The sequence below is a fragment of the Mustela lutreola genome, chromosome 9 (genome assembly GCF_030435805.1).
Source record: "Mustela lutreola isolate mMusLut2 chromosome 9, mMusLut2.pri, whole genome shotgun sequence".
Lineage (NCBI taxonomy): Eukaryota > Metazoa > Chordata > Mammalia > Carnivora > Mustelidae > Mustela > Mustela lutreola.
This window is the reverse complement of record NC_081298.1, coordinates 67,158,320-67,182,389: the sequence shown is the minus strand read 5'-3', so window position 1 is coordinate 67,182,389 and position 24,070 is coordinate 67,158,320. Positions and strand designations below refer to the sequence as shown.

At 48.3% G+C, this 24,070-nt stretch overlaps 1 protein-coding gene across 8 annotated transcripts in view; it reads left to right on the top strand.

Annotated features, from left to right (window-relative positions):
• PRKCE (protein kinase C epsilon) overlaps nt 1-24,070 on the top strand; it is a 536,368-nt gene that overhangs the window by 274,176 nt on the left and 238,122 nt on the right. The window contains exon 1 of one of the 8 annotated variants that reach the window (XM_059134576.1): nt 755-1,142. The exons of the other annotated variants lie outside the window; for them this stretch is intronic. Coding sequence (XP_058990559.1) covers nt 1,100-1,142 — 43 coding nt within the window. The 5' untranslated portion in view covers nt 755-1,099. Of the gene's footprint in view, nt 1-754; nt 1,143-24,070 lie in introns of those variants that run through there. 8 annotated transcript variants of the gene reach the window in all.

The window sequence follows — 24,070 nt, the reverse complement described above, 5'->3', positions numbered from 1 at the left end:
AGGAAATATCACAGCCATCTTGCGGGACAGCACAAAAAGACAAAGGGCATGAAACAATCACCCTGCAGTGGGTCTCGATAGTACTGTTGAAATGAGCTTTTTTTTTTTTTTTTAATCCTTGCCAGTGCTTAGCTATAATCTACAGGAAACATTGCACTTCCATGCTCTGTTTTTTTTTTTTTTTTTTAAATGAGTCTCCTAAAACTTTGTCTCTAAATGCCAATATGCCAAAAATTTAGGAGTATTGAAGATTTAGCAGGTATATTTAGAAGTGTAGGGAAAAGGTTCTCTTCTTGGTTATGAGTTCTGGATCCTAATAGTGATATGAATTAGTGGCAATAAATGCCATCCTTTAATAAGAATAATAAGAAGGGATCTAGAAGGTCCCCTTGCCCGAAGACCTTCTAGATCCCTTCTTCCTTCCTATCCCCCTATGGGGTGGAGGATGCCACTGTCCCCACTGGGCAGAACAGGGATCTGCAACTCACCGAGTCTAAACAGCACGGGCTACAGTTAGAACCTGGGTATGTTGCTCCTTCTGGTAAACTCTGCTGCCTGGGCTCTCCATGGTTTCTATCTCTGGTGGCATCCAACATCTAGTTGCTGCTCCAGAAGGGGTTTTGGCATTATTACATACTTGGGAGGCAGGCATCTGTGTTGACCTGACCCACGATGCCCGCTGGGTTGCAGAAGGCCACCTTGGCAGATTTTAAGCATTGTACCTCCCTTCAGCCATATGGGAGGCTTTCTGCCTGGATGGAATGTAGCCCGTGACTGTTGAGAATCCCACAGCCATGAAGGTGAGACTGAGAGGTTGTACCATCCTCCCTGACAGGCAGACTGGGTTGTTGATCAAGTTTTGGCTGCAGAAAGCCGAAAACACTGTAGCAAACTCAGGGAGGATTTATTGTGGGGAATGGAATGGCTCAAATTATGACGAGCTCTGAAGATACGGTTCTCAAGGTGGAAGGTTCAGGAATTTGTGTCCCAAAGCCATGCTAAGGAGCTAGACCACCAAGGAGGCTGCTGCCTCATCTACGGTGATGAAGGACCTTCTCCAGGACCACACTGGGACTGCCGTGCTTGAGGGGCTGCCTTGATGAAAACCAGGCCATACGGCTGCGATCTGCTCCTTCACACGGGTGAGTGGGTGTCCTAGTCCTGCCTCTTTATACCATAAAACTGGCCCCTACATGCTGGAACCTCGGCTAAAACCACGGTAGAAGAACCAAGTACCTCCTGGATTTGCTTGCTGAGGAAGGAGCAGCAACCGAGAAGCATGTCCTTCCCTCCCTTTTGCTTTCCAGATTCCCCAAAAGTACATCTGAATGGCCACACTGAAACCCGGAACCTTAGCTGTAAGAGATCTGGGAAATGTGGTTCTAGCTTTCCATCTTCTACAGACAGGTGGGCACACAAGGAGGAGGGTAGCATGTATGTTGAAAACCAATCCTTTATATCCCCCATGCTTGGTGATCAGTAGAAACGACCTTGATTTTCCAAGTCAACTGACAAGGACAGAATGGAGATTACAGCCATTATGATCTGGATTATGGAATCGTCACGAATCTTTTGGGGTTGTGTGTTGACTCCAAATAACAAGCTGCAAAGAGCTAAAAGGGGCTAAGGCCACAGGTTTGTCCTCTGGCTTCTGCTCAGCTTCTCTGGGACTAAGAATCTATAGCTGCAACATCCCAAGGGGGAGTTCTAGAGAACTCTAATCTCCCTGGATGCTATTAGGGGAGACAATACATTATGGGTTCTAATCGCTGTCTTTACTCATGTGTGTGTGAACGTCTCTTTGATGACAATACAAAATGCATGTGGTCACAGGAAAGCCCCACTTTTAAAAGATGCAAAAGTAGTGTTTCCCCACATATGTGAGAAATACAGTATCAAAGAGGAAGCAAGGGAGTACCTTGGAGAGGAGGTTTATTTCCATGGAGCTGACCTTTCCAGTAACCTTGATCAGGAACATTTACCATGGAAATCATTTTCCTAAAGGGAGGACAGTGCTCTGCTCTTCAAGGACAAGCAGGAAGGAGACCTTCCCCAGTCTAGTGAAATGAGCCTGTGTGGTGGATAGAGGGGATTCTCTTAGGTGCCCAGAAGGCCCGAGTGTCCTCCCCAAGGCCCTCTAAGGAGGTCGCTCTGTGATTGCTCGGGGAAGTTACAGTAATGATGTGTTCAGCAGTTGTAGGCCTCATCTCTGTGTGTTGCTGTGTAACCAAAGTAGGTGTAGTGCAGGGAGGAAATTGCACTTAAAGGTGCCAGGTGAGGGAGCTCAGCGTCTCCTATGAGCATCTTGGGTAGAGGCAGGGGGCAGTGGGGATGTGAGTGCAGGAGACCTCCGTGAGGGACAAGGTGGCTGCAGCTGAGGGCGAAGCAGAGCCTGCTTGTAAGACTCTGCCACCTGGGTGGCCCAGAGCCCAGGGATGGTGACGAGAATCAGACCAGCAGTAAATGTGGTCAGTTAGCACCCTCCCAAAATCCGGTGATGCAGAAGAGGTTAAGAGAGAACCCCTCCAGAGATTAATGTCTCACCTACAGTTCATCTTCAGCAGGTTCTCATTTTCCACCGTAACTTTCTCAAGCCAGTCCTCTTTGAAGTTGAAGCCTTGAAAAAACGTACCACCTTTTTGCAATGTCTGAATGTGCCCCGCTGTTTCTGGGCATGAGATGGGCTCCCATAGGAAGGCAGACGGACATGCCTTAAGTAGATTTATATGCAGATTGCCCAGGAAGGGGGAAATGGGATTTATAGGAATCAGTTAGTTTGGTGAAGCGTGGAAGTTATGTGTCTGTACAGTCAGGAGCATGTTTCTGACTCCTCACCTCTTCCCGTGTTCTGATTTCTGAGCCTGAGGTCTTGGAATGGATAGCAGTTTCCTGTGTATACAGAGGCATATCCTGGGGTCGGTTGCTTGCTCCTCCGGTCTCCGAAGGAGTGGAAGGGGGCAGGGAGCCGTGTAAGCTGCATATGGGTATAATAGCCATGCTACCGCCTTCTGGGCTCTTTGGGCTCCAATCCCTCCATGCCGATTCCCTTCCTGAAGCACCCCACCCCACCTCCACCCCATAAGCTCTTGAATAAATGGAGGTTTTGCATTATCACTAAATCTAAGCTTTTCCTAAAAAGTTGGGGCTTGCTGCTTATTATCTGTCCTGAGCAATTACTTATCCCACTGTCAGTGGAGATTTCCAGCCCCTCTCCATTCTTACTTAGCCCAGCAAGGACAGCCATTTAATTTTTATATTATTTCATCTTATAAAGTGTGTATTATGGAAAATTTCAATATTTAAAGAGAAGGATAAAATACATCCCCGTGTGCCTATTCCTAGCTTGAGCTTTCCACTCAAGCGTGGACAGTCTTGTTTAATCTCTATGTGTACCCGTTTCTTCTTTGCCCTGGATGATTCTGAAGCAAAAAAAAACCATCATGAAATATATTGTTATGTTACTCTGCTAGCCACCTTCTTTCTTGATGTTTTCTTCTCCTCCATGTTTTTACAAGATTTTCTCAATGTGGCAGCACTAAGGACTTTGAATTCCCATGAGAGGCTTTTCAGATCTTGCCTTGGATGAATAAATGCAATTCAGATCCCTCTGTAGGTATATTCGGAGTGCCTGCCCAGACTGCTGTGCTAGTGTGGGAGTGGATCAGGCTCCGCCAGGCGGGGTGGAGTGAAGCCACAGATGTGGGCCCCGTCCCAGCCATGCCTCTAGCCCGGTCAGCCCATGGAACACTGGCTGATACAAGTGAGCATGATGGGGGGAGTGCCCGGTGAGTGTCTTCACATGAGCTAGAGAGGTTCAAGGGGACAAGAGGCTATGCCATCTGGCATTTGGGAACAAGGGCTTTGAGGAGGGGCACAGAGCACAGATTGGATTTGGTATTTTTATCAGTGTGATCCCAACTGAAGGAATTTTTTGGGAGGGGCTACTGAGTAACTTAAGAGCTCCAGGCTGGAGAACCACACTCTGCCCACCCACAAAAAGCTCAGCTCGAGGGGCTTCTCAGCCGAGAAGTGTTGCAGCTTGGTCACGGCCCCTGGATGTTGGCTGTCGCAGCGGATGCCTCCTCTGGGATTGACTCCTAATCTGTCCCTGTGTCCTTGTCACCCCCTTGAGGTTCAAAGTCCAGTGGGGACCGTCTGGGGGAGGTCACACATCTGAACAGCGGCTGCAACCGGGAGGGGAAGAGGAGAGTTGGCTCCTTCAGTTTCCCTGGAGACAAGGGCTCTGCCTTCCGTCAGGAAGCATGCGATGGGCAGAGGGTCCTTCTCCGAGAGAAAAGGATTTAGATGCTAAGTCTGCAGAAATAGACGTGTCCACTCTGAACATCCCTGTCCTCTTGGGCTGTTTCCTCTCCCCTGTTTTCAGCACCTGTGCAGGATCTTTGTTTTCCTTAAGCCATTTGCATTCGCATTCGGTGCTCCTGTATTTCTGTTCCCATGGCAACTGCCAGAGCCCAGGTGCCCCTCACCAGCAGGTTCCTCAGAGCATCTCCCATGCAAGTTGCCACTTCTAGTGTCTCCTGCCCACAGGCCTCATACTCGCTGCCACCGCTGCTTCCATCCCCACAGAACAGCATGGGGGCTCGAAAAATCTTTGCTCTCCTCCTGTTGCCTGGATGATAAAGGCTGACTCCTTACATTGGCCCTGCCTTCCACAGTTGACGTCTGGCCTCCATTTGCAGCATTTTCCCCATGATTCTGGGAACCCTCTTCCCTGGCTGAGTAGGTCCACAGATACACCCTGTGTCTTGCTGGCTCCATGCTTTGTTCACTGATTGATCTGTTGTCCAGAAGGCCTACCCCACAGCTCCCTGCCGGACAAAATCCCTGTTCCACTCAGGTTCTGCACAGCTGCCCAGAGAGAGGCTCCTGCTTGCAGTCAGCTCCTGGGGCACACGTGTGCATTGTTCAGAGGGCCCTTTCCTGTCTCGCATCTGTCCACGTAGACCGAGGAACTCATGGAACAGCATGCTCTCTGGGTCTTCATATTTCTCTCATGTACCCGCACAGTACGGAGCACGTGGGAGCTCACTAGATTATTGATGCTTTATTTTTTCAAAGAAGGGGTGAAGAGGAGAAACATTTAGAAACAGGGAAGGTCAAATATAAAATGCAAAGGTAGAAATGCATGGTCCTAAGTTGAGGTCAGGGACGCTGGAATGGGAGGTGAGTGTGGGAAGATGGGGCGGCAGGGTATTTGCTCTGATTGTGGTACACCCTTTGGTCGTAGGCTCCCAGGGGTTCTTTGAGTGCCCACCTGGTTTAGAAGCTGCTCCAGGGGTGGCCAAGAGTCAAGCAGCAAGGTTTTCTGGAGACTTATGCATGGTTTTGTATAAATAGAGGCAAGAGTGGTGTGAGCTTAAGCAACATTGGCTGCTTAATGGCACACACAGATTTAATCGGCACACAGCCAATGGCAAGGGCTGTCCTCCCAGTTTGCACCAGCCTGGAACTTGGAGTTCCATCATTGTGCTCTTTGCAGCAGGAGAGCTCGGCAATGTGTCAGTGTCACTAATGCACCCTCCACCCCCTCAGCCCAGGCTCACTGGTGACAGATGACTTCTCAGGGGTAACATCTCCAGGCACTCAGGAAATCACTGTGACTCAGCCTGGGCCTCCTGCCCGCTTTCCCATCAGCCTTGTTCAGCTGTTCAGAGAAGTGTTGAGGGGGGCCCCCAGTTTGGGCTGACTCTTCACATCCCTCCCAAACCCTGAGGGCCATGTCCACAGCAAAGTTCAAGTAGGGAAGAATGAGAAGGAAGAGTTGGGGCAGCGAGAGTGTTTGGCTGGGCAGTGGGTAGAAACAAAAGAAAGAAGTGACCTGTGCCTCCTGAGGCTTCTGGAGAGTGGGAAATGGAAGGGAAGGGCCATGAGCATGACTGCTATCCCGGTGGGGTCAATGTGGACTCAGAGGAGAGGCTGTCCATCAGGATCAGCCTCTGTCTCCCTCATCATAGTCTGGCTCCCATCTTTCTGCTCAGGGTGTCCCCAAAAGCCCACCACTTCCTGCCTCAAGGGTCACTCCCATTCGGACACTCCTTCATCCCCTCTGCAAACACTCACTTGAATCGTGGGTCCTCTTTGTGCTCACCAGCCAGGCCAGAGCTGGTGAGCCTGGAGCCCGTTTGTGGTGTGTATGCCCTTGGGCACAGAGCCCTGTGCCACACAGCCCTTGGGAGCCAACTGGCAGGGGCTTGGACTCGGGGCCATAGTCCTGCCTCTTTGCTTCCAGGTGAAGGACTTCTAACTTCAGTCTGTTCACGTGTGGAAAGGACGCACTTGTATCTCCGATGAAAGAGCTAACGTGTGCGACACCCCCCTGCATACAGTAGGTGCTCAGCACCACAGACTGTCCAAACAAGCACCCACCCCTCCTGTGTCCTGCAGCCCAGATGGGTCACCACACAGGATCAGTACACTGAAGATAATAGCTGTTCCAGAAATCCGAGTCTCTTGATGGATGGTAATAGAAGTTGTCATGACTGCTGATTTTGAAGGTTTCTTTTAGAGCTCTGACTTCAGCCTGCCAACATTCAGATCTAGAACCGCTGGGGGGAGCCTGGAACTTGTCTTTCTCAGAAGGATTAAGGAAGTAGGTTGTTTGATAAAGGAAGATTAAGGGAACTCATTACTTTGCTGAGCAATGAATATCTGGTTAATGCCAGGTAGAGACCTCTTAAGAGAGGAAGTTAAGCATTCAGTAAAGGGAACAATAAAAATTAATAGGGTAAACTTAAGAGGAAAAACAGATGGAATGCCTGGAGTTAGAGTGTTCTGTGGTAACAACAGGGACCTTCTGAGGTGAGGCTGCAGGGGAGGGTGTCCGGGAGGCCAGCTTTCTGCCCCTTCCTCGGTGTGTGAGCTGGTTTCTTTGAGCCCAGGATGGATTGATGCCGGTTCTCAGAGTAGATGTGAAGACAGGGTCTGTCCGTGTGCATGAGACACTCTTCAAGTTGCCTGGCCCATGGTGGGATGATGTGACCACTTCCCCCTAAAGCAGGGGGAAAAAACCAGGCCATTTTCAAAGTGAACTCAGTCATCTTCTCCTTGTTTCTGTCTCTGTCCTGGTAAATTTAGGAACTTAAGCACACAGAGGTGAATGTTGAGGGCATTAAGTTGTAAGGGTTTGGCTGCATGCTGAAGAGAATCCCGAGAAATAAAATTGTTGCAGCATAAGTGGTATAGATTGGGTATCTTTTCACAAACTGATTTCTGTTCTGCTTTGTTTTCAGTCGTGGTCACGCTGTGGGGTTTAGCTGTGATCCTCCAGAAGGGATACAGCGGTCGCAGCCCTAGTTCCCCAGCAGCGGGGAGCCTCTTGCTGGTGATATTCGTTTTTGGGGAGCTTCCAGAAGAAAGTGGGACTTTCTCCTAGAGCTTCTACTCTGCAGTACGAGGAGGCCAGCTGTCTCCCGGTGTTCTGATGGCATTCAACTGACATCAGACTGTGTGGGTAAATGGTGCCTGTGACCCAGATAGACAGCCATGTGGTGATTTTTAAAGAGTCTCCATAGGACACGAGCAAAGCCTAATTCATTCTTTACTTCTAAAGTTTGGTTAGAGAAAGAATGCTGTTCTCAGTTTATGCAAAGTGATCATGTTTTATTCATCATCTGGTAGAAGTCACTCTTCAGGCATGCAGGGTGGATGATGTAAGCTTTTCCATCTCAGCTGAGTCAGCTCTTGCCAAGCCCTTGTGCTCTGGCAGGGCCTGGGGAACTCAAGCGGAGGAGGAGGTGCTTACCATCCCAGCGGGTTAGGAAACTGGGAGCTGCCTTGGTAAGATGAGACTCAGCACAGGGGTACACAAGTGCTGTGGGGTGCCAAGGATGGAGCCGCTAAGATAGAAAGGTGGGGAGCAGGCAAGCAGTTCTGGAAGAGCCGGGATTTGTGCCGTGCCTGAGGTTCATGGCATGAATGTATGTCCACAAGGAAGGCCTCAGGGGTAGAGGAGCACTTGACAGAGAGTCCCGGCACTTTATGATAGCTGTCCTGGACGTGCCTGAGCTGGGTGTGTCCTTGCCCAGTGCCTGGCTCTGTTCGCTGAGCCAGGTCACACTTGCCAGTTGGTGAAGTGGCGGCAGTCCTCCCCACCCTGCCTGTCACCAGTCTTCACAGGCTGCCAGGGAGGGAATTTGAAAGTCCTGGGCTTTCTGCGGCTGAGAAGGGGCTCCAGAGCCTCTCTCCTCCTGAGGGTCTCACCACCTGTCCTCCTGCAAGGATGGTGTGACTGCCTAAATGTTTGTTTTTTCCCTCTTTACCTTCTTTTCTGTATTCTCTGTCCTTGGCTGTTGAAATACTGGATTTACATATCTGAATCAAGAAATCGGCTCTTTTAATAAATGAAACAAGATGGGATTGGGAAGGAGACAAACATAAGTGACTCTTAATCTCACAAAACAAACTGAGGGTGGCTGGGGGGAGGGGGTTGTGGGGTGGGGTTATGGACATTGGGGAGGGTATGTGCTATGGTGAGTGCTGTGAAGTGTGTAAACCTGGTGATTCACAGACTTGTACCCCTGGGGATAAAAATATATGTTTATAAAAAATTAAAAAATTTAAAAAAAAAAGAAATAGGCTCTTTTAAAATGGCAAACAGCACTGTGTACGTACTTTCCTTATAAGAGGCAAGTTGATACACCCTTATTAAAGGAGGAAAGTACCCACATATATTTATGTGAATGGATTATAGAGGAAATATCCACAGCTGGTAAATAATCCTGAGGTTTTACATACATGTTTATAAATGAGCAGAGGTCTCCCACTGTGGCCAGAGCTACATGTATAGCCTTTAAAAGCAAGGGTGTATGAGAAAAAAATGAACATAAATAACTGGATTGGTGGCATCATTAAGTGTAATATTATAGCCTTTGAAATAGCTAAAATTATATTAAACGTACACTCAAATAACTTAGCAAACTCTTCAGTTCCGTAACTAGTATGGGCACCACGATCTGTTTTATCCACCCATCTGTCCATCTGTGCATTCGTTCGTCCATGTAACACTGGCCCAGACTCTATCTCCTACCTTTAGATCTCTTATTGGACACGGATTTTTCCACAGAACACAACCTGGTAAATGCTGTTCAAGACAGTGTATCTGTGGCTCTGATGAATCAAGGCTCCTCCTTTTGGTCAGCCTGCCCATCTTGGTCCATGCCAACAGAAATAAGTCATTTGATAGTTTTTATTTCACATTTTGATTTTAAAAATCAGGGGAAAGTTTATGTAGGCCAAAGGGATGAGTGAGTAGCTAGTGTTGTAGAATATAATGCAGTTGAAGATCTTTAGGGGAAAAAAGGTGCTTTTTGGCCAAGATAACTGCCAGGTGTCTGGAGATGCAGCAGAAGATGGTGCCACAGTTCCCACAACTGCATTTGTAACTTTCATGGCAGGGATCACCTGTTTCTCCTCTCCTGGTCTGTCTTGCTAAAGGAAGAGGAGTCAAGGGGCAGTTTGGAGGGACATAGACCAGAGGAAACATTGCAAAATGGTGTATGATGAGAGCCACCCTGATACCTTTTTGTTGCTCTGCTGGACATTCCATCACTAGAGACTCTGCTCTTTGAGTTGAGAATTGGCCTTCAATGATAATGAAAACCACAGTGGTTAGCCAGGGGATGGTGAGAGGGACAGTCTGATAAACTGCTAGAAGGACCTACATTTGCCCCATCTTCTATGTAATTTGGCAGTATGTATGATGACAATCATTTAAGGACATACGTGCCTTTTCTTACCCAAGAGCGTACTTCTGTCAGTCAATGCTAAGGACATATTTGGGCAAGTACATAAAAGGCACATGGACAGTTATCCACTGCTAATAGTCTAAATCTCCTTTTAAAAAGTTTAGATATATTTTGTATAACTGTATAATAAAATACTATTCAACTATTCCACGTACTGTTGTAATTTTATCTTTTTTGAAGATTTTATTTTCACGAGAGAACATAAGCATGGAAGTAGGGGAGGAGAGAGGGAAAGAGACAAGTAGACTCTATGCTGAGCACAGAGCCCAATACGGGGCTCATTCTCAGGACCCTGAGATCATGAACTGAGTCAAAAATCAAGAGTCAGATGCTTAACTGTCTGAGCCACTCAGGTGCCCTGTAATTTTATCTTTAATGACTTGAAATAGTATTCAGTACTGTCAAGTGATTTTTAAAAATGTAGGTTCCAAATAATATGAGCTTGTTTTTATAAGAAAAATGCATACACAATTAGGAATCATGAAACATTATACATTAAAATGATAAAGTTCATTATCTTTGAAGGAGAATATGGGTAATTTTTAAAAATGTCTTTTTTCTTGTATATACTGAGAATTCTAATATAAGCAAACATTAATGGTATAAATACAATATTTCTTAAAGGCAACCTTTCTTAAAGTATGAATACTCCTGAAGAGATAGAAAACTGTATTTGGTATGTATTTCTATACAAGTTACCCCCAAACTTAGCTACTTCATACAACTAACATTATCTCACAATTTCTGTGGGTCAGGAATTCAGGAGAAGCTTGGTTTTGTTGGCTCTCACTCAGGGACTCCCACGAAGTAGTCCGTCTTCTGGCTGGTACTGTAGTCATCGGAAGGCTTGGATGGGGCTGTTGGATCCGCTTCAGAAAGACTCAAGGCTGTTGGCAGGAGACCGCGGTCCCCTGCCATGTGAACCTGTCCACAGAGCTGCTTGAGTGTTCTCACAGCATGGCTTCTGGCTTCCTTCACCAAGAGTGAGCCAAGAATGAGCAAGGAGGAAGCCATAGGGGGCACTCTTATGACTTAGTCTCTGAAATCACACATCACCATTTTACTTTGTTTATTCACTAGAGGCGAGTAACTAAGTCTAGCCCGCACTCGAAGGGAGAGTAATACACTCCACCTCTTGAAGAGAGGAATATGAAAGAATTTATGGACATATTTGAAAACAACCACAAACATGTCAGACCATTTGCCATCATTAGTTAGCATGGTTAGGATTTACCCACTGGGAGCCATCTTTCCTCTCAGTGGACAGTTGAGGGCAGTCCTTGAGGATGAGAGTTTTGTCTTTGAGATGAATATGTGCTTGGGTAGTGTTTAAGGAACAGGAATGCACTCACAGAAAAAGGATGGGTTTTTGGAGTCCAGACACTTGGTTCTACCACATATTCCTCACATACGTTTGGTAAATCAAGTTTCCATTTGGTTTTCCTGTCAGGTTATGCCCTGCGTCAAATAAACTAACATGGTTGAAGGCCCTAAGTAAGCCGTAGAGTAATAAAGGAAGCTGGCTGTTGCTGTCATTATCACCACTATCACGGTTATTGTTGGAAAGGGGTACTGCTGTGGGAGACGAAGGAGAAGAGCATAGAAATGGACTCAGGGTAAAGAGGGAATTGAAAACTATCCTGACCAGATTCTCGAGGGCTGGCTCCAAGGCAGGAATGGAGAAGGCCTGTCTCAACTACAAACTCAGGCTGAGGCTGTGACAGTTATGGGGACTTCTTTGAGGACCGATGTCTTGGGCCTTTACAGAACGTGAAGATCTAGTTCACAGGAAAGACAGCAAGCGGGTTAGGATGTGCCAAGAAGGCAACCTTCTCTCACCTCTGGAACCAGGAAGTCCCTAATCCTCTTAGACTTGTCATCCATTCATCTATTGCTTCAGAAAATACATATTTATGCCCAGCTGCGTATCCAACCCCCTGCTAAGGGATGGGGCGACATGGTTAGGTAGGCCACAGCCTTTTCCCTTCAGCAGGAAACACTGATGTGCAGTCATTTTGAGTGGAAGACTGAGCCTTGGCTGGCAGCCTCATTCCCCAAGCCTGGATTTGAGTTTCAGGAAATAGTTTTCTCAGATGGCCATATTCTCTCAGAGGTCACTTAGCTCTGAAAATTTTATGTCTTTGGAAATTAAACCTTTTTCCCTCCGCTGATGTTTATAGGCTCTCAGAGTGTTGGGCAAAGATAAAGCCAGGCAATTGCATTCAGATGGCCATAATTTCCAGTCCTCCTTCCTTCCAAGTCTTGATGGCCCACACCACACAGTTTACAGAGGCCTCTTCACTCTCTCCTGGAGGCGGCAAGCCTGTAGTTAGCATTGCACGGAGCAGCTCTGCCTGAGGTCCCAGTGTTGGTTGGGGCCGTTTGCAGAAAAGCCTGACACTAGTATGGGGAGAAAGGTACCCAGCAGTTGGTTCTTTTTTCTTTTACTTCCTGATATTTATAGTGTGAGTTTAAATACTCAGAAGTAATCCTGTGCTCTTAGCTCAGGCTTAAACTATGAAAATTAAAATGATTTTTGTCTAGGTGCTTGTGACTGCTGACTATGCATTAGGTGGAAAACCAAGTCCCGTTCGAAGGTTTCTCTCACTGGATCCATTACTCTGCAGCAGAAATAAGCAGGAAGTGTTGCTTCAGATGAAATGTAATTCTCAAAAAAAAAGCAAAAAACAAAAAAATAAAAAAAAAAAGAAAAATCTCCAGATAAGGAAAATTGGAAGCATGTGGAAAATATCCTGGTGTTCCCTCAAAAAATTAAACCTATGTGATCTCAGGGTCTTGGGATCCAGCCCCACATTGGCCTCCATACTGAGCATGGAGTCGGCTGGGGATTCTTTCCCTTCCCCTCCCCCCTTCTCCCCACTTGCATGCACTCTCTCTCTCAAAAATAAATAGATAAAAATCTTTAAAAAGTTATACCTAGAACCTCCATAAGCTTCAGCAGTTCTTCTGCTGGGTGTATGCCCCAGAGAACTGAAAGCCAGAGATTGAACGGATACCTGTACACGAAAGTTCAGAGCAGCCTTATTCACAAAGCTCAAAGGTGAAAACAATTCACGTGTCCATTGGTAGATGAATGAGATGACGAGGTGTGGTATACACCTCCAGAGAAATCCTCTTCAGCCTTCTAAAGGAAGGAAATTCTGACATAGGCTACCGCACCGATGAAGCTTGAGGACATTATGCTAAGTGAAAGAAGCCAGACACAGAAGGACAAATCTTACATCATTCCAATGATATGAGGTAGCTAGAGCAGTCAAATTCAGAGAGATATAAAGTAGAACTGCGTTTGGCAGGCGTTGGGGGAAGAAGGGAGTGGGGAGTCAGTGTTTCATGGGTACAGAGTTCAGCTGGGGAAGGTGAGAAAGTTCTGGAGATGGCTGGTGATGGTGCTTGCCCAGTAATGTGAGTATGCTTAATGCTTCTGAACTGGATACTTAAAAATGTTAGAATAGGGGCAACTGGTTGGCTCAGTGGTTTAAGCCTCTGCCTTTGGCTCAGGTCATGGTCTTGGGGTCCTGGATTCGAGCCCTACATTGGGCTCTTTGCTCAGTGGGGAGCCTGCTTCCCCCCACCCCTCTCTGCCTACTTGTGATCTCTGTCAAATAAACAAATAAATCTTTTTTTAAAAAATGTTAGAATAATCCATCCTTTGTAATGTATGTTTTGCCACAATAAAATTAAACATTTTTTTAACACGAGTGGCTTACAAATATATGCGAATAGGCCCTGATCTCAGCACTGAGGACACAGAATTGGACCAGGCAGAGGACTTGATGGCAAGATCTTTTAGATTATTTCCTACTGAGGGGAACAGGACAGTAAACTTTTCACAAACAAGAAGGACAGTGTGGGTTCTGTAAGGGCTTTGAGAAAGAAAGATAAAATCAGGGGATTGATTTAGTGGAAAACTGGGTCACATGTGTGCATGACCTGGGTGTGCTGTAGCCAGGGAGGCCTGGGAAGGATCTGAAGGATCTGCATTTGGGCTAAGTCCTGAATGATGCCCAGCCATCTGGTCCACGAGAGCTTACTGAATGTTCTTGGACTCCATTTTACCTGAAATCTCCTTGGAATTTCTGCGATCCAGAAATTGCTACAGAATCCAAAGGCTGTTATGAATTGTGCTTGCAAAACCATATCTGTTTTGAGTATTCCTAATTGATTGCTTGAGGATTGAGATGGGGACAAACGAGGCATTCATGGTTTTGAATATTAAACTATTTCTTGCCGAATACCAAGCATTCATACCTGGAAATAATATTAACTGGTTCACATATTTTTCATTTACTGTTTTCAGGAAATAAATCCAGGGAAGTTTGCCATGGGCCTTCTTGGAAAGAATTTTAGGCCGTTTAGAAAATAATTGATTTATAGAATCAGCGATTACTGATATTTTTATCACATTATCATTCAAAAGGAGATCACTCTGTTTTTTACCTTAGAAACCAAGGCTATTTATTTAAAGCTCGAGTGTGGAATTTGAAGATTTCTTTTTTATAATTGACTCGAGATGGAAAGAAATAGGCTTCTAGGACAATGAAGTGTGTGCACAGTTGATTTGTACGATGTATTTAGAGTTCTCATTATGTGTTTTAGAGACTCCCCTGTTTTTCCTCAGATTTTTCTTTGTAAGTCAGAGTCTCAGGATAGAAGATGAGAGTCCCCGGGGGATCACGGGAACGCAGCTGAATTTAGAGGTCTGCATTGCACGGGCCTCGATTTGTGATGGAGCTCACACAGCACAACGTCTACAAAACCCTGCAGTCCAGCTAGGCACATGAGAAGAAAGAGTATAGTGACTTCAGAGGTTGAGATGGGTCATTTTGCAATCGGTTCTTTTTTCTAGAAGGACAAGATTGTCTCTGCCTTAGAACAGCGCCACGGTATTTCCCAGGACAGAAGAACTGGGCTGTGGGTCTCATAATTCTAGGAAGTTTTGACTTATAAACTAAGTGGTGAATTGCTCCAGCTTCATGAAAATCTCTGGCCCTCTCCAGTCTGTTTTGCCTCCAGGGGTTTGGGTCAGAGTTGGCGTGTCTGCCAGGGTGTAGTGACTGATGGGAGGAGCCACAGTGCATGGCTCAGGAGACAACTCTGAGATTCATCTTTGATCTTTCATGGTGCATCAGAGAAACCAGCTCATGGCTCTTTCAGAAACACCATCCTTTTTTTTTTTTTTTTTTTTCTGAACTCTGCAACAGTTAGAATACAGGTGCACGAACAGACATAATTCTGTCAACAAGTGTTTACCGAAGGCTGACTGCCTGATCCACCTTGCACTAAGTGGCTGTGGTTTAGCAGGAAGAGGCTTACCCCCAGGTAGTTTCAAGTGTGGTCGAAGAGCCAAAGTATATAGAAACAAAAGAACAGAAAGTAATAGTTGATAAAATCAGGGAATTTGGATCCATGTCCTTATGGCAAGGGATTTGTGCTCCCAGTAGGTGCTGAACGAAAGCTCAGATAAGGAAGTGGTCCCTGTAGGCTGGAGAGGTATAGGGTCAGGAAGCCTGCATGGGACACATGGAGCTTGGGGAAGGCCTTGACAGAAAGCTGTGCCCAAACAGCTCTGGGAGCAGGGTGAGGAAGACTTCAGAAAAACCCAGAAGGACCCCAGACCCAGGTAGAGGATGGAAAGAAATATGAACTCAAGGGTTAGTTGTGTTGAGAAATGTTCATCTGTTTCTAGTATCCAAAGTGTTGTCTATAGGGTTAACAGGTATTAAATGGGGGGTGTGGAGTGGGCTCTGTGGTCAAGTAAGTTTGGACAGTGTCGGAATGAGTGGCTGAGGGTTTCCTTCCAGCAAGACTCCTCAGGCCTTTTCTTTGCTGACGCTCACAGCGACTTTCCCAGTTGGGCATATATAACAGGCAGTTTCCTCCTTATTTGACCACAGAACCATGTCTTCTCTCCAGGAGATTCCTGCAGGGATAGATTTCCAAAGAAATAATTGAGTTGGGGAAGTGCTAGCCTAAATGATTTTGTTTCAGTGTGTTTTTCAGTGCTAGTCGCTAGCAATAAAGTCATGTGTTCAATAGTCTGAAAGCCCAAAGGGACTGATTGGAAGGAATTTAAAGGGACTTTATTTGAAGAAACCAGTGAATAAGTCATCCTCCCAGGATGCCCAGCCCGAAGTGAAGTACCATCTCAGTTCAGAAGTTATTCCCCAGGGTAGTAATAGACCCACAACACAAGCTTTACAAAATGTTGTTTTTGTTACTGTTATTCCTCCCATTCTCTTAGAAAACCTGGGGAGGGATTTTTGAATCAACAGCATGGCCTCGCTGGAGGGGCAGAGCCCTGGGTCCCAGCAGCTGGGGCTGTGCGTGAAGGTGAAGCTCAAGGAGCTGGCAAGACTGGAGGTGGGGGTGGGGTGCCAGATAAAGCAGGGTGCCTGGTTACAGTAGAATTTCAGACCTACTCTGCATAACTTTTCAGTATAACCGTGTCCCAGATATTGCATGGGAGAGAGTGACACACAAAAATGATTCCTTGTTATCTGAAAATGAAATTTAACTAAGTATCTTATACTTTTATTTTCCAAACCTGGCACCCTCGTCCAAGGTGCTCGGGAAGCCTAGCCATGCTGGGACCAGGAAGTGACTTACAGGGTAAAGACAAGGTAATGTGGTCATATCCCAAGTTTCCAGGAGCCGGGGCCTGCCCTCCTGGACGATGTGTGACCACAACCTTAGGCCTCCTCCCTACGGTGCTTCTGCTTGGTTTGGGAGAGTGTGTATGTGAGAGGTCATAGCTTTTATTTGCCTTACATACTTTTACAAACAAGTCAATGTAAGACCCAAAATTTTACTCCTAAAAGCACAGACTGCAAAAATGCAGAAAGCTTATAGTTCCCCTAGGAAGACCCTGATTGTATGTGACCCTAGGAATCCTGAAACCAAAAGAACTATAAATGGAAGTTGGGCAGGGAGGGCTGTCCTTGGGAGGGATATGTAGGTTCTGGTGTTCCTTACCTACTGAGAAGCGGAATGTCTCCGTTCTGTGTTTAGTGGTGGGATGATTGTTACTACAGGGTTGGTCCTTACCCGTGGGCTCTGCTCAGGGATATCAGGAGGAGGAGAAAGAATCAAAGCAATCTCTCGGAGGGAAAGGTCTCCCCATGACCTACGTGTTGGCTGGACAGGCCTACCACAGCTGTACTCCCCTTCCTGATGACACCCCACCCCCCAGCTTCTCTGCCCCAGGAGCCCCACCTCTCTCTGAGCCCCACATGGGATATGCTCCTGTCAGCAGGAACTTAGGAGGAGGTTGGGGGTAGCCCTCGGGCTGTGAATGTGTGTTGGTGGCCCTGGGTAAGGAGGCAGGGGACACTGGGGCCATATACGAGGGTCAGCTGACCATTGGACAGACACTGGCAGGGACTCCATGTCTCTCTGTGGGCTTTGTGACACACTGAATCACTGGCTATCACCAATGGTAATCACATCCCTGGTGCCTGCTATGTCCTATGGCGACGGCAGCTCCTCATTAATTCAGGGAATCTGGGGGCCGACAGTAGAACCCACTTCCATGTGGGCTGGGGAAAACCCTGGATCATGAGCAGTTTTGATTTATGGCCAAGCCCCTGGAAACTCTTGGCTTGTTCTTCAACATCCTTACACCAACCCCCCCCTCCCCCGACCAGTTTTGGAATTTGGTCAGTGGGAAGAGAGGAGGGCTCCAAAAAATTTATTCCAGAAGTCAAACCAAATCCCACATAATGAGTCCATTAGATTCCACAATCAATATCTAGCTTCTAAACATTATGTATATTGATGAGCTGATTGCTAGGAGACTACTACTGAGGGAATTGGAATCCACTTTTACAGGGGCCAAATTGGTTGTTGATGGGCTATAGTAGACTGTGACTTTATAATCAGCTAAAACATCCCAGCCTAGTAAAACACAGCTTCTGTGCAGTGGAGTCCTCATGTACTTTCCTGAAAGCCTGGCAGAGCAGAGTTTGCACTGAGCCCTGTATCGTGGCCTGGGGGAGCTCTTTCTAAAGGCCAGAGCGGCTGGCCAGGGCTACAGCTGAGGCCTCTGTGGGTGTTGGGGTGACAGGTGGCTGTGGGGGTGGCAGAGTCCTGCAGTGGGGCTGGGAAGGCAGGATGCGTCCTGCAGGGCTCATGGGGAGTGGCTCTTGCCCCTTGCAGTCCAGAGCACATCCTCACCTGAGCTGCGATGTTCTCCAGATCATAAGCTGGGTGAGATTTCACTCCCATACTGGGAACTTGTTTCCTTTAAGGTCCTTATTCCGAAAATCTCAGTGGGAGGATGGCAGTCTGTGTCTGTGTGTGTGCACACGAGTGTGCATGTGCATGGAGGAGTCTGGGGAGGGCTGCCTTCAATGAGGCGATCCGGCCTTCCTCTTCCTCCCGCCTGCCCATCCCTGGTCTGGGGCGTGCTGTGCTATCCAGTAGCATGGGGAGACCTAACATGGATTCCCCTAATTAGCTGGGCCATGGACACTTGAAGAGTCTCAAGCTTCTGGACTCGTGGGCATCTCCTGCCCACCTGGGCCCCTGCTTGGCACTGAGGTGCTGAGTCTGGGCATCTACCACGGCTCACAGTTCCGCCTGGGCCATGAACTGCCTGGCCAGGTCACTGCCAGCATTCACAGAACAGATTTCTGGAGGCAGGAAGTTGAAGGTAATTAAGTTAATTAAACCCCTTTTAGCTCTCCAGCTGCAAAATTGCTCTAAGATCCTCAGAAGGTTTAAAAATTGTGCATTTACTAAAACAAAGCCCAAACACCCACAATTAAGCCAAGGTGAGCCCTTTCCACCTGTGGTGCTATACATGGCTCAGTTGAACTTAGATGGGAAGGATGGTGCAGGCTGTCCCCTCTTTTCTCTTTTACTGGGTTCTGAACACCGGTCTGGCTGGTGTGATCTCGGCATCACACCTTGATCTTACCCTCTGCTGGGAAGTGGGGGCGACAGCCAATGCCTTGACAGGGTGATGTGCCCCTCCATGTGTCCCTTAGTTCAGGGGCAGCAGATGCAAAACCATGATGCCTTGCTGCCCGCTGTCAGGTGGCAGCTCTGGATGTTCGAGTTCCAGCAGCTTCCAAGGCACGTGGCTGAGCTAGCAAGCCCAGCAAAGACCCCAGACCAGCACCGACTGAAACTCCTGTTGGAGACTGTCCCACCTCCACTTGACCAGGCCAGGGGTTTGCAGGGCGTCTGCCTGTTGTCCTTTCTGAGGGCTGTACTGGATTCTGCTTGTGGGTCCAGAGCCAGAGAACCTGGTGGGGGGGCCTCAGGTGAGTGCAGGGGGCACAGAGGGGCAATCTCCCATGCCCTCCCCCCGCAGGCATTATGTGGGGAGGTGTCCTTGGCTCCAGAACAAGCCAGGGAAAGTTAAGTGTGGCAAGAGATGAAAGAAAGGAGGCCGGAGGGGGCGCCCAGTGCACGAAATTGCTCAAGAGCAAAGGTTAAATGATGGACTGTGGAAGTGATCAGATCAGCAATGGAGGAGAAAGCCCCAGAGAGGAGAACAATCAAGGTTTAAATATCACAAGCTGTCGGACTGGGAGTAGAAACGTTTTAAGTGGATTGGCAGTTGGCAAAGGGAAAAGTCAACCCCCAACTGAGCGACTTTCGGGAATTAGAGGCAGACCAATTAGATGCTGAGGAAATATTTGAATGTACTGGGTTGTGTCTGGGTTCAGAGGTCAAGAACATCTGTGAGGCCCTTCTGTGTTTGCTGAAGAGCTCCTGAGGGTAGCTCTCCTATGGAATTAAGGAAACACTGAAATTGGCTGGATTTGTCTATAACCAGGTGGTAGCCAGGGATGGAGCACATTTCTCTGGGGACTTCATGGTGGAGGCACCAAAGAGGGTATGATGGACCCATCGTGCACCTTGTGTGTTCCCACAGAGTCAGTCTTTACAACCTTTACCATTCTGTGGGCTGCCCTACCCCTGGGGAGGAGCTGCTGGCTAGGGTAGGGCAGAGGGCCCACACCTGCCACAGACCTCCTCCCCGAGCCCCAGGCACACAGGCCAGGACCTATGCCTGGAGCCACAGCATCCCTCCTCCCCTGTCTTCCATGGTGACCATGAGCAAACTCCTTGACTCTGGGTCTCTGGGCCTCACCCTACAATGGGCATATAGTAGTGCCTATTTCATGGCCCTGTTGTGCCGACTGACGGTTACATAAAATGCCGAGAATGGTACCTTCCACCTGTTATTATGAATGAAGCACCTAGTCCATAAACCATCTCCTGTTTGTCACAGTTCTCACTCCCTATAATCTCTTTCATCTTCCTCAGACCGCTAAGGTGGGGAGGAATTTTTGCCCCATTTTGGAGAGAGGGAAGGCACAAGGGCACTTTGGAGACCTTGCCAGAGTGTCAGTGGCTGGCTAGTGGACCCGTGAGGTGGAAACCAAGAACCCGAGTGCTCAACCATGTCACCTTTGGAGGAGAAGGAGTTGTGTTCGAGTCTCTCCATTTCCCCTCAGTTTCTCCATCTTGTCAATGGCCCTGGGGGCCCACTTCCCAGGCACAAGATGAACTCAAATGAATAGATGATAAAATAAGTCCTCAGTGCTGGGAAGAACTGCGTGGTGGTGAGGCAGCCAGGCCGCTGGCTGTGGGAGGTGACAGCGCCACAGACTGCACACTGCATGGCCCGACATGGGGAAGAGGGAAACAACCCCGTGGTCTGGGCTCCGTGGCCCAGTGGTCAGCCTGCTCCCCAGTGCTAAGGAAGTGTGCCTGGAAGTGACCACTCCAGCCTCTCAAGTTCTCTGGACAGAGGCCTCATGAACTGGAAAGGCAAATTTCCCACAGCACGGGTTGTCCTGGGTGGAGAGGAGGGGAAAGCTGCACTAGGCTGAACAGCGGCACACCTTGGGTGGTGGGCCTGCCCTGTACCAAATGGTCAGGAGGCAGGCAGGTGGCAGAAGTTGACCAAACACCTGTCCAGGAACCCTCCCTCCACCCCTTGGCTCTTGGGTATGAGAGCAGTGCTTCCCAAACCTTAATGACACAGGAGGAGCCTGGGCACCATGTTACAAGGCAGGTTCTGACTCTGTGGTCCATGTGTGCCCACAGAAGCTGCCTCTCTCCCTGGCTGCCAGGCTCACCGTTGCTTCCATCTGTGGTCCCGGTCTGTGTGGTGGGGGGTAGAGGCCAAGTAGAGGCCACACTGCCACGGACTGATGTCGCTCCCATCACCATGCAACCACTTCTGTTTTCCTTCTCATGCTCACAGATTTCTCGACACCAGCCAGATGGGAACAAGACTCCGTGAGCCTAATGAAGTCCCAGGGGGCAAAGGTCCTCTCTGAGAGAGTGTTGCTCTGCTGTCCCTAAGAGGAAAGGGTTACCCTCCGGGGTGGGCACCACCCCGGGGAGAGGGGGGCAGGCCGGCTGTACGGCCGGCAGATTCATACCTCCTCCTTCCTCTGAGCCCCGCGGTCCTCGGCGCAGGCAGCTTGCTACTTAGCACACTGATTTCTGTGTCCAATCGATTGACCACTCTTTGTGCCACATAAAAATGCATGACTGAGTTTTGACCTTGAAGCCAGCCAGCCATGCAGGCTTCTGTCTTTCACTGTCTCTTTGAACTCAAAGAAAGGTTAGGGAGGAAAAAACAAGCCATTTTACTAAAATAATGTTGTCATTAGTAATGGGACTTCTTTGCCTTAAAGCCTACATTTATTAATAATACGATAATAGCACTCTCTTCCTTTTGTGGATTATATTATGTTTCACGAAGCACTTTCATTCCATTATCTATCTTATTTAATACTCCAACGGCCATTATGAGATGAAAGGAGATTATCTTGTTCAGGAAACTGAGGCTCGGATTGGTTTATGAGCTTGCCAGGATCACAGGGCACTGGGGGGACAGAACTGGGATGTGGGTGCATTTCGTCTGGAGTGGAATTGCGTCAACAGCCTTGCTGATGCTCCAGGGCCCTAATTCTCCCCACCGCCTGCATCGTGCAGCCACACCAGGGAAGATTCTGTGTGGCCTGCCTGTAGCTGGGTGTCAGGACTCTTCCTGACATGATCATGGCCATATTGTTCCTCAAGTACATAGCTGAGGACACGCTGAAGTTTTATAAAGTGGTTAGAAAAGGCAAATAAACATCAGCAAAAACAAAACCATAGAGAAGCTAGAGAATGTGTTTTAAGTTATTTGGTTGCATTCCCACTTTCTCTCAAACTTGTGTACACACACACACACACACTCTCTCTCTCTCTCTCTCTCTCTCTTTGCCTGGATTTCCTGGCATGGTGTACATTCCCCAGTGAAGCCTCTAGAAAAGCCAGGTGGCGGTCACCTGTGTGGTGCTTGCTGGACTTGTTCCTGGAACGTTTCCTCCAGGTCACCATACCTCTCTTTTTCCTTTAGGCAGGCATTTTAAGCCACTGGCCATGACAAAGGTGGGACAGACACGTGGCCAGCCACAACTTAATTTTCCCCCAACCTTCTTTAGGCTCCTGTTTCACAGGCTGCTTCCGGTTGTCATGGAGACCGTCTACTGCCTTCTCCCTCAAATAGAACTAGAATCACACTTCTCGTTATGTGACAGGGCAGTGTTTCTGTAAGCCTCCCTTTCCAGTAAACTCAGCCCCAGCCGAGTGCCCAGGAATGTGTGAGCAGAGCCCCGAAACTCACCCTGCAGGGCACTTACAGCACAATCCCTTTTGCTTTATAAAAGTGAGAACAATCCCTTTTAAGTTCCCTTTGTAGTTAATGATTCTAGGAAGGTAACTGCTAAATTGCTGTTAAAAAAAAAAAAAAAAGTCACTGTGCACAGGTAGAGAGCCTCACCATAGAGTGGTCTCTGAAGGCCACTGTCACTGGGACCCAGTTCTGGAGTTCCCATGGCTGCGTGCACTGTGCCAGGTCGGGTGACTGGGAATGAGAGGGCCTAGTGATGGGGAATCTGGAGAGTCCTCAGACAGGGATCCTGTCCCGAAAGGCTTTGCCCTCTGGTGGGAAGACCACCGTGTACCCAGTGCAGTGGGGTTCCTGCCGTGTGGGGTGGAAAGGAACCCAGAGGGCCTCTCCTGGAGGCAGGCTGCCGTTTGGATCTGAATTCTTCCACTCCTTAGCTTGGGGTCTTTGCGTGGCTTCTCTCAATCTCAGTGCCTCAGTTTCTCAGCAGGGAGCCTAGGAGTTGAAGAGCCTAACTTGGTGTCTTCTTGTAGATAGCAGGCCCTCTCTGAATGCTGGTTCCATCCCTCTTTTCCTTCCCACCTGTTAAAGGAGGGTGGGGCTATGGAGGAGGAGGAGGAGAGGTGCATGGGTGGGCGAGAACCCCGCCAAGGAAAGGGGCAGGAGCTGCAGGCGTGGACAGGGAGCAGCCTGTAGTCCCGGAGGGAGGCCAGACAGGCACACCCTGAATTCCACGGCAAAGCAGGCAACATGGAGGCCCAGGGCCAGTGTGTGCTTAGGGGAGCTGGTCAGGGGGTCGAGGATGTGCACAAGAGGCATGGGAAACAGGGCGGGAAGCGTGGCCGGTCACAAAGTAGGTGACTGTCTTCCACCTTAGCTGCTCAGATTGTCCACACCAGGGCATGGCTGCTCAAAGCTAAACAAAGACCTGGGGGCTTCTGCCTTCACCCAGGAGATCCTGACCCCTGGCATTGTCAGCCCAAAGGGGTTTTCCTAAAAATTTACTCTAACTGGAATCCAAGGAAAATGCTTATCAGGAAGCGATGGGTTCTTTAAAAAATAAAAAGTCTCAGGGGCACCTGGATGGCTCAGTGGGTTAAAGCCTCTGCCTTTGGCTCAGGTCATGGTCCCAGGGTCCTGGGATCGAGCCCTGCTTTGGGCTCTCTGCAGGGAGCCTGCTTCCCCCTCTCTCTATGCCTGCCTCTCTGCCTGCTTGCGATCTCTGTCTGTCAAATAAATAAATAAAAATCTTGAAGAAAAAAAAATAATAAATGGCTTATTAAAAAAAAAAAAAAAAGTCTGTGTCTTTTTGTCATAGGCGTCTTCCCAGCCCCGGGGCTCTGTACCCCTTTCCCGATCATCGAGTAGCTGGTGCCTGCACAGGGCTGGGGGATGGATGCGCTGCCCTCTCAGAAGGGCTGCATTGTGCATGCAGAGCAGGGCAGCGCCTGAGGCTGACGGGTGGCCAAACCCCAGATGTGGCTGGAAGCAGCTGTGACTCTGTTAGCAGCAAGGCCGTGCTCCTGGCCTGTGTGTGGTTTCAGTTCCCCTAAGGCCCGGGGGGCCAAACAGGAGATTGATTTTAGAGTATTGTTTGTAAGCCGAGACCAAAGGCAGAGGACCAATTAGAGGACCACTCAGC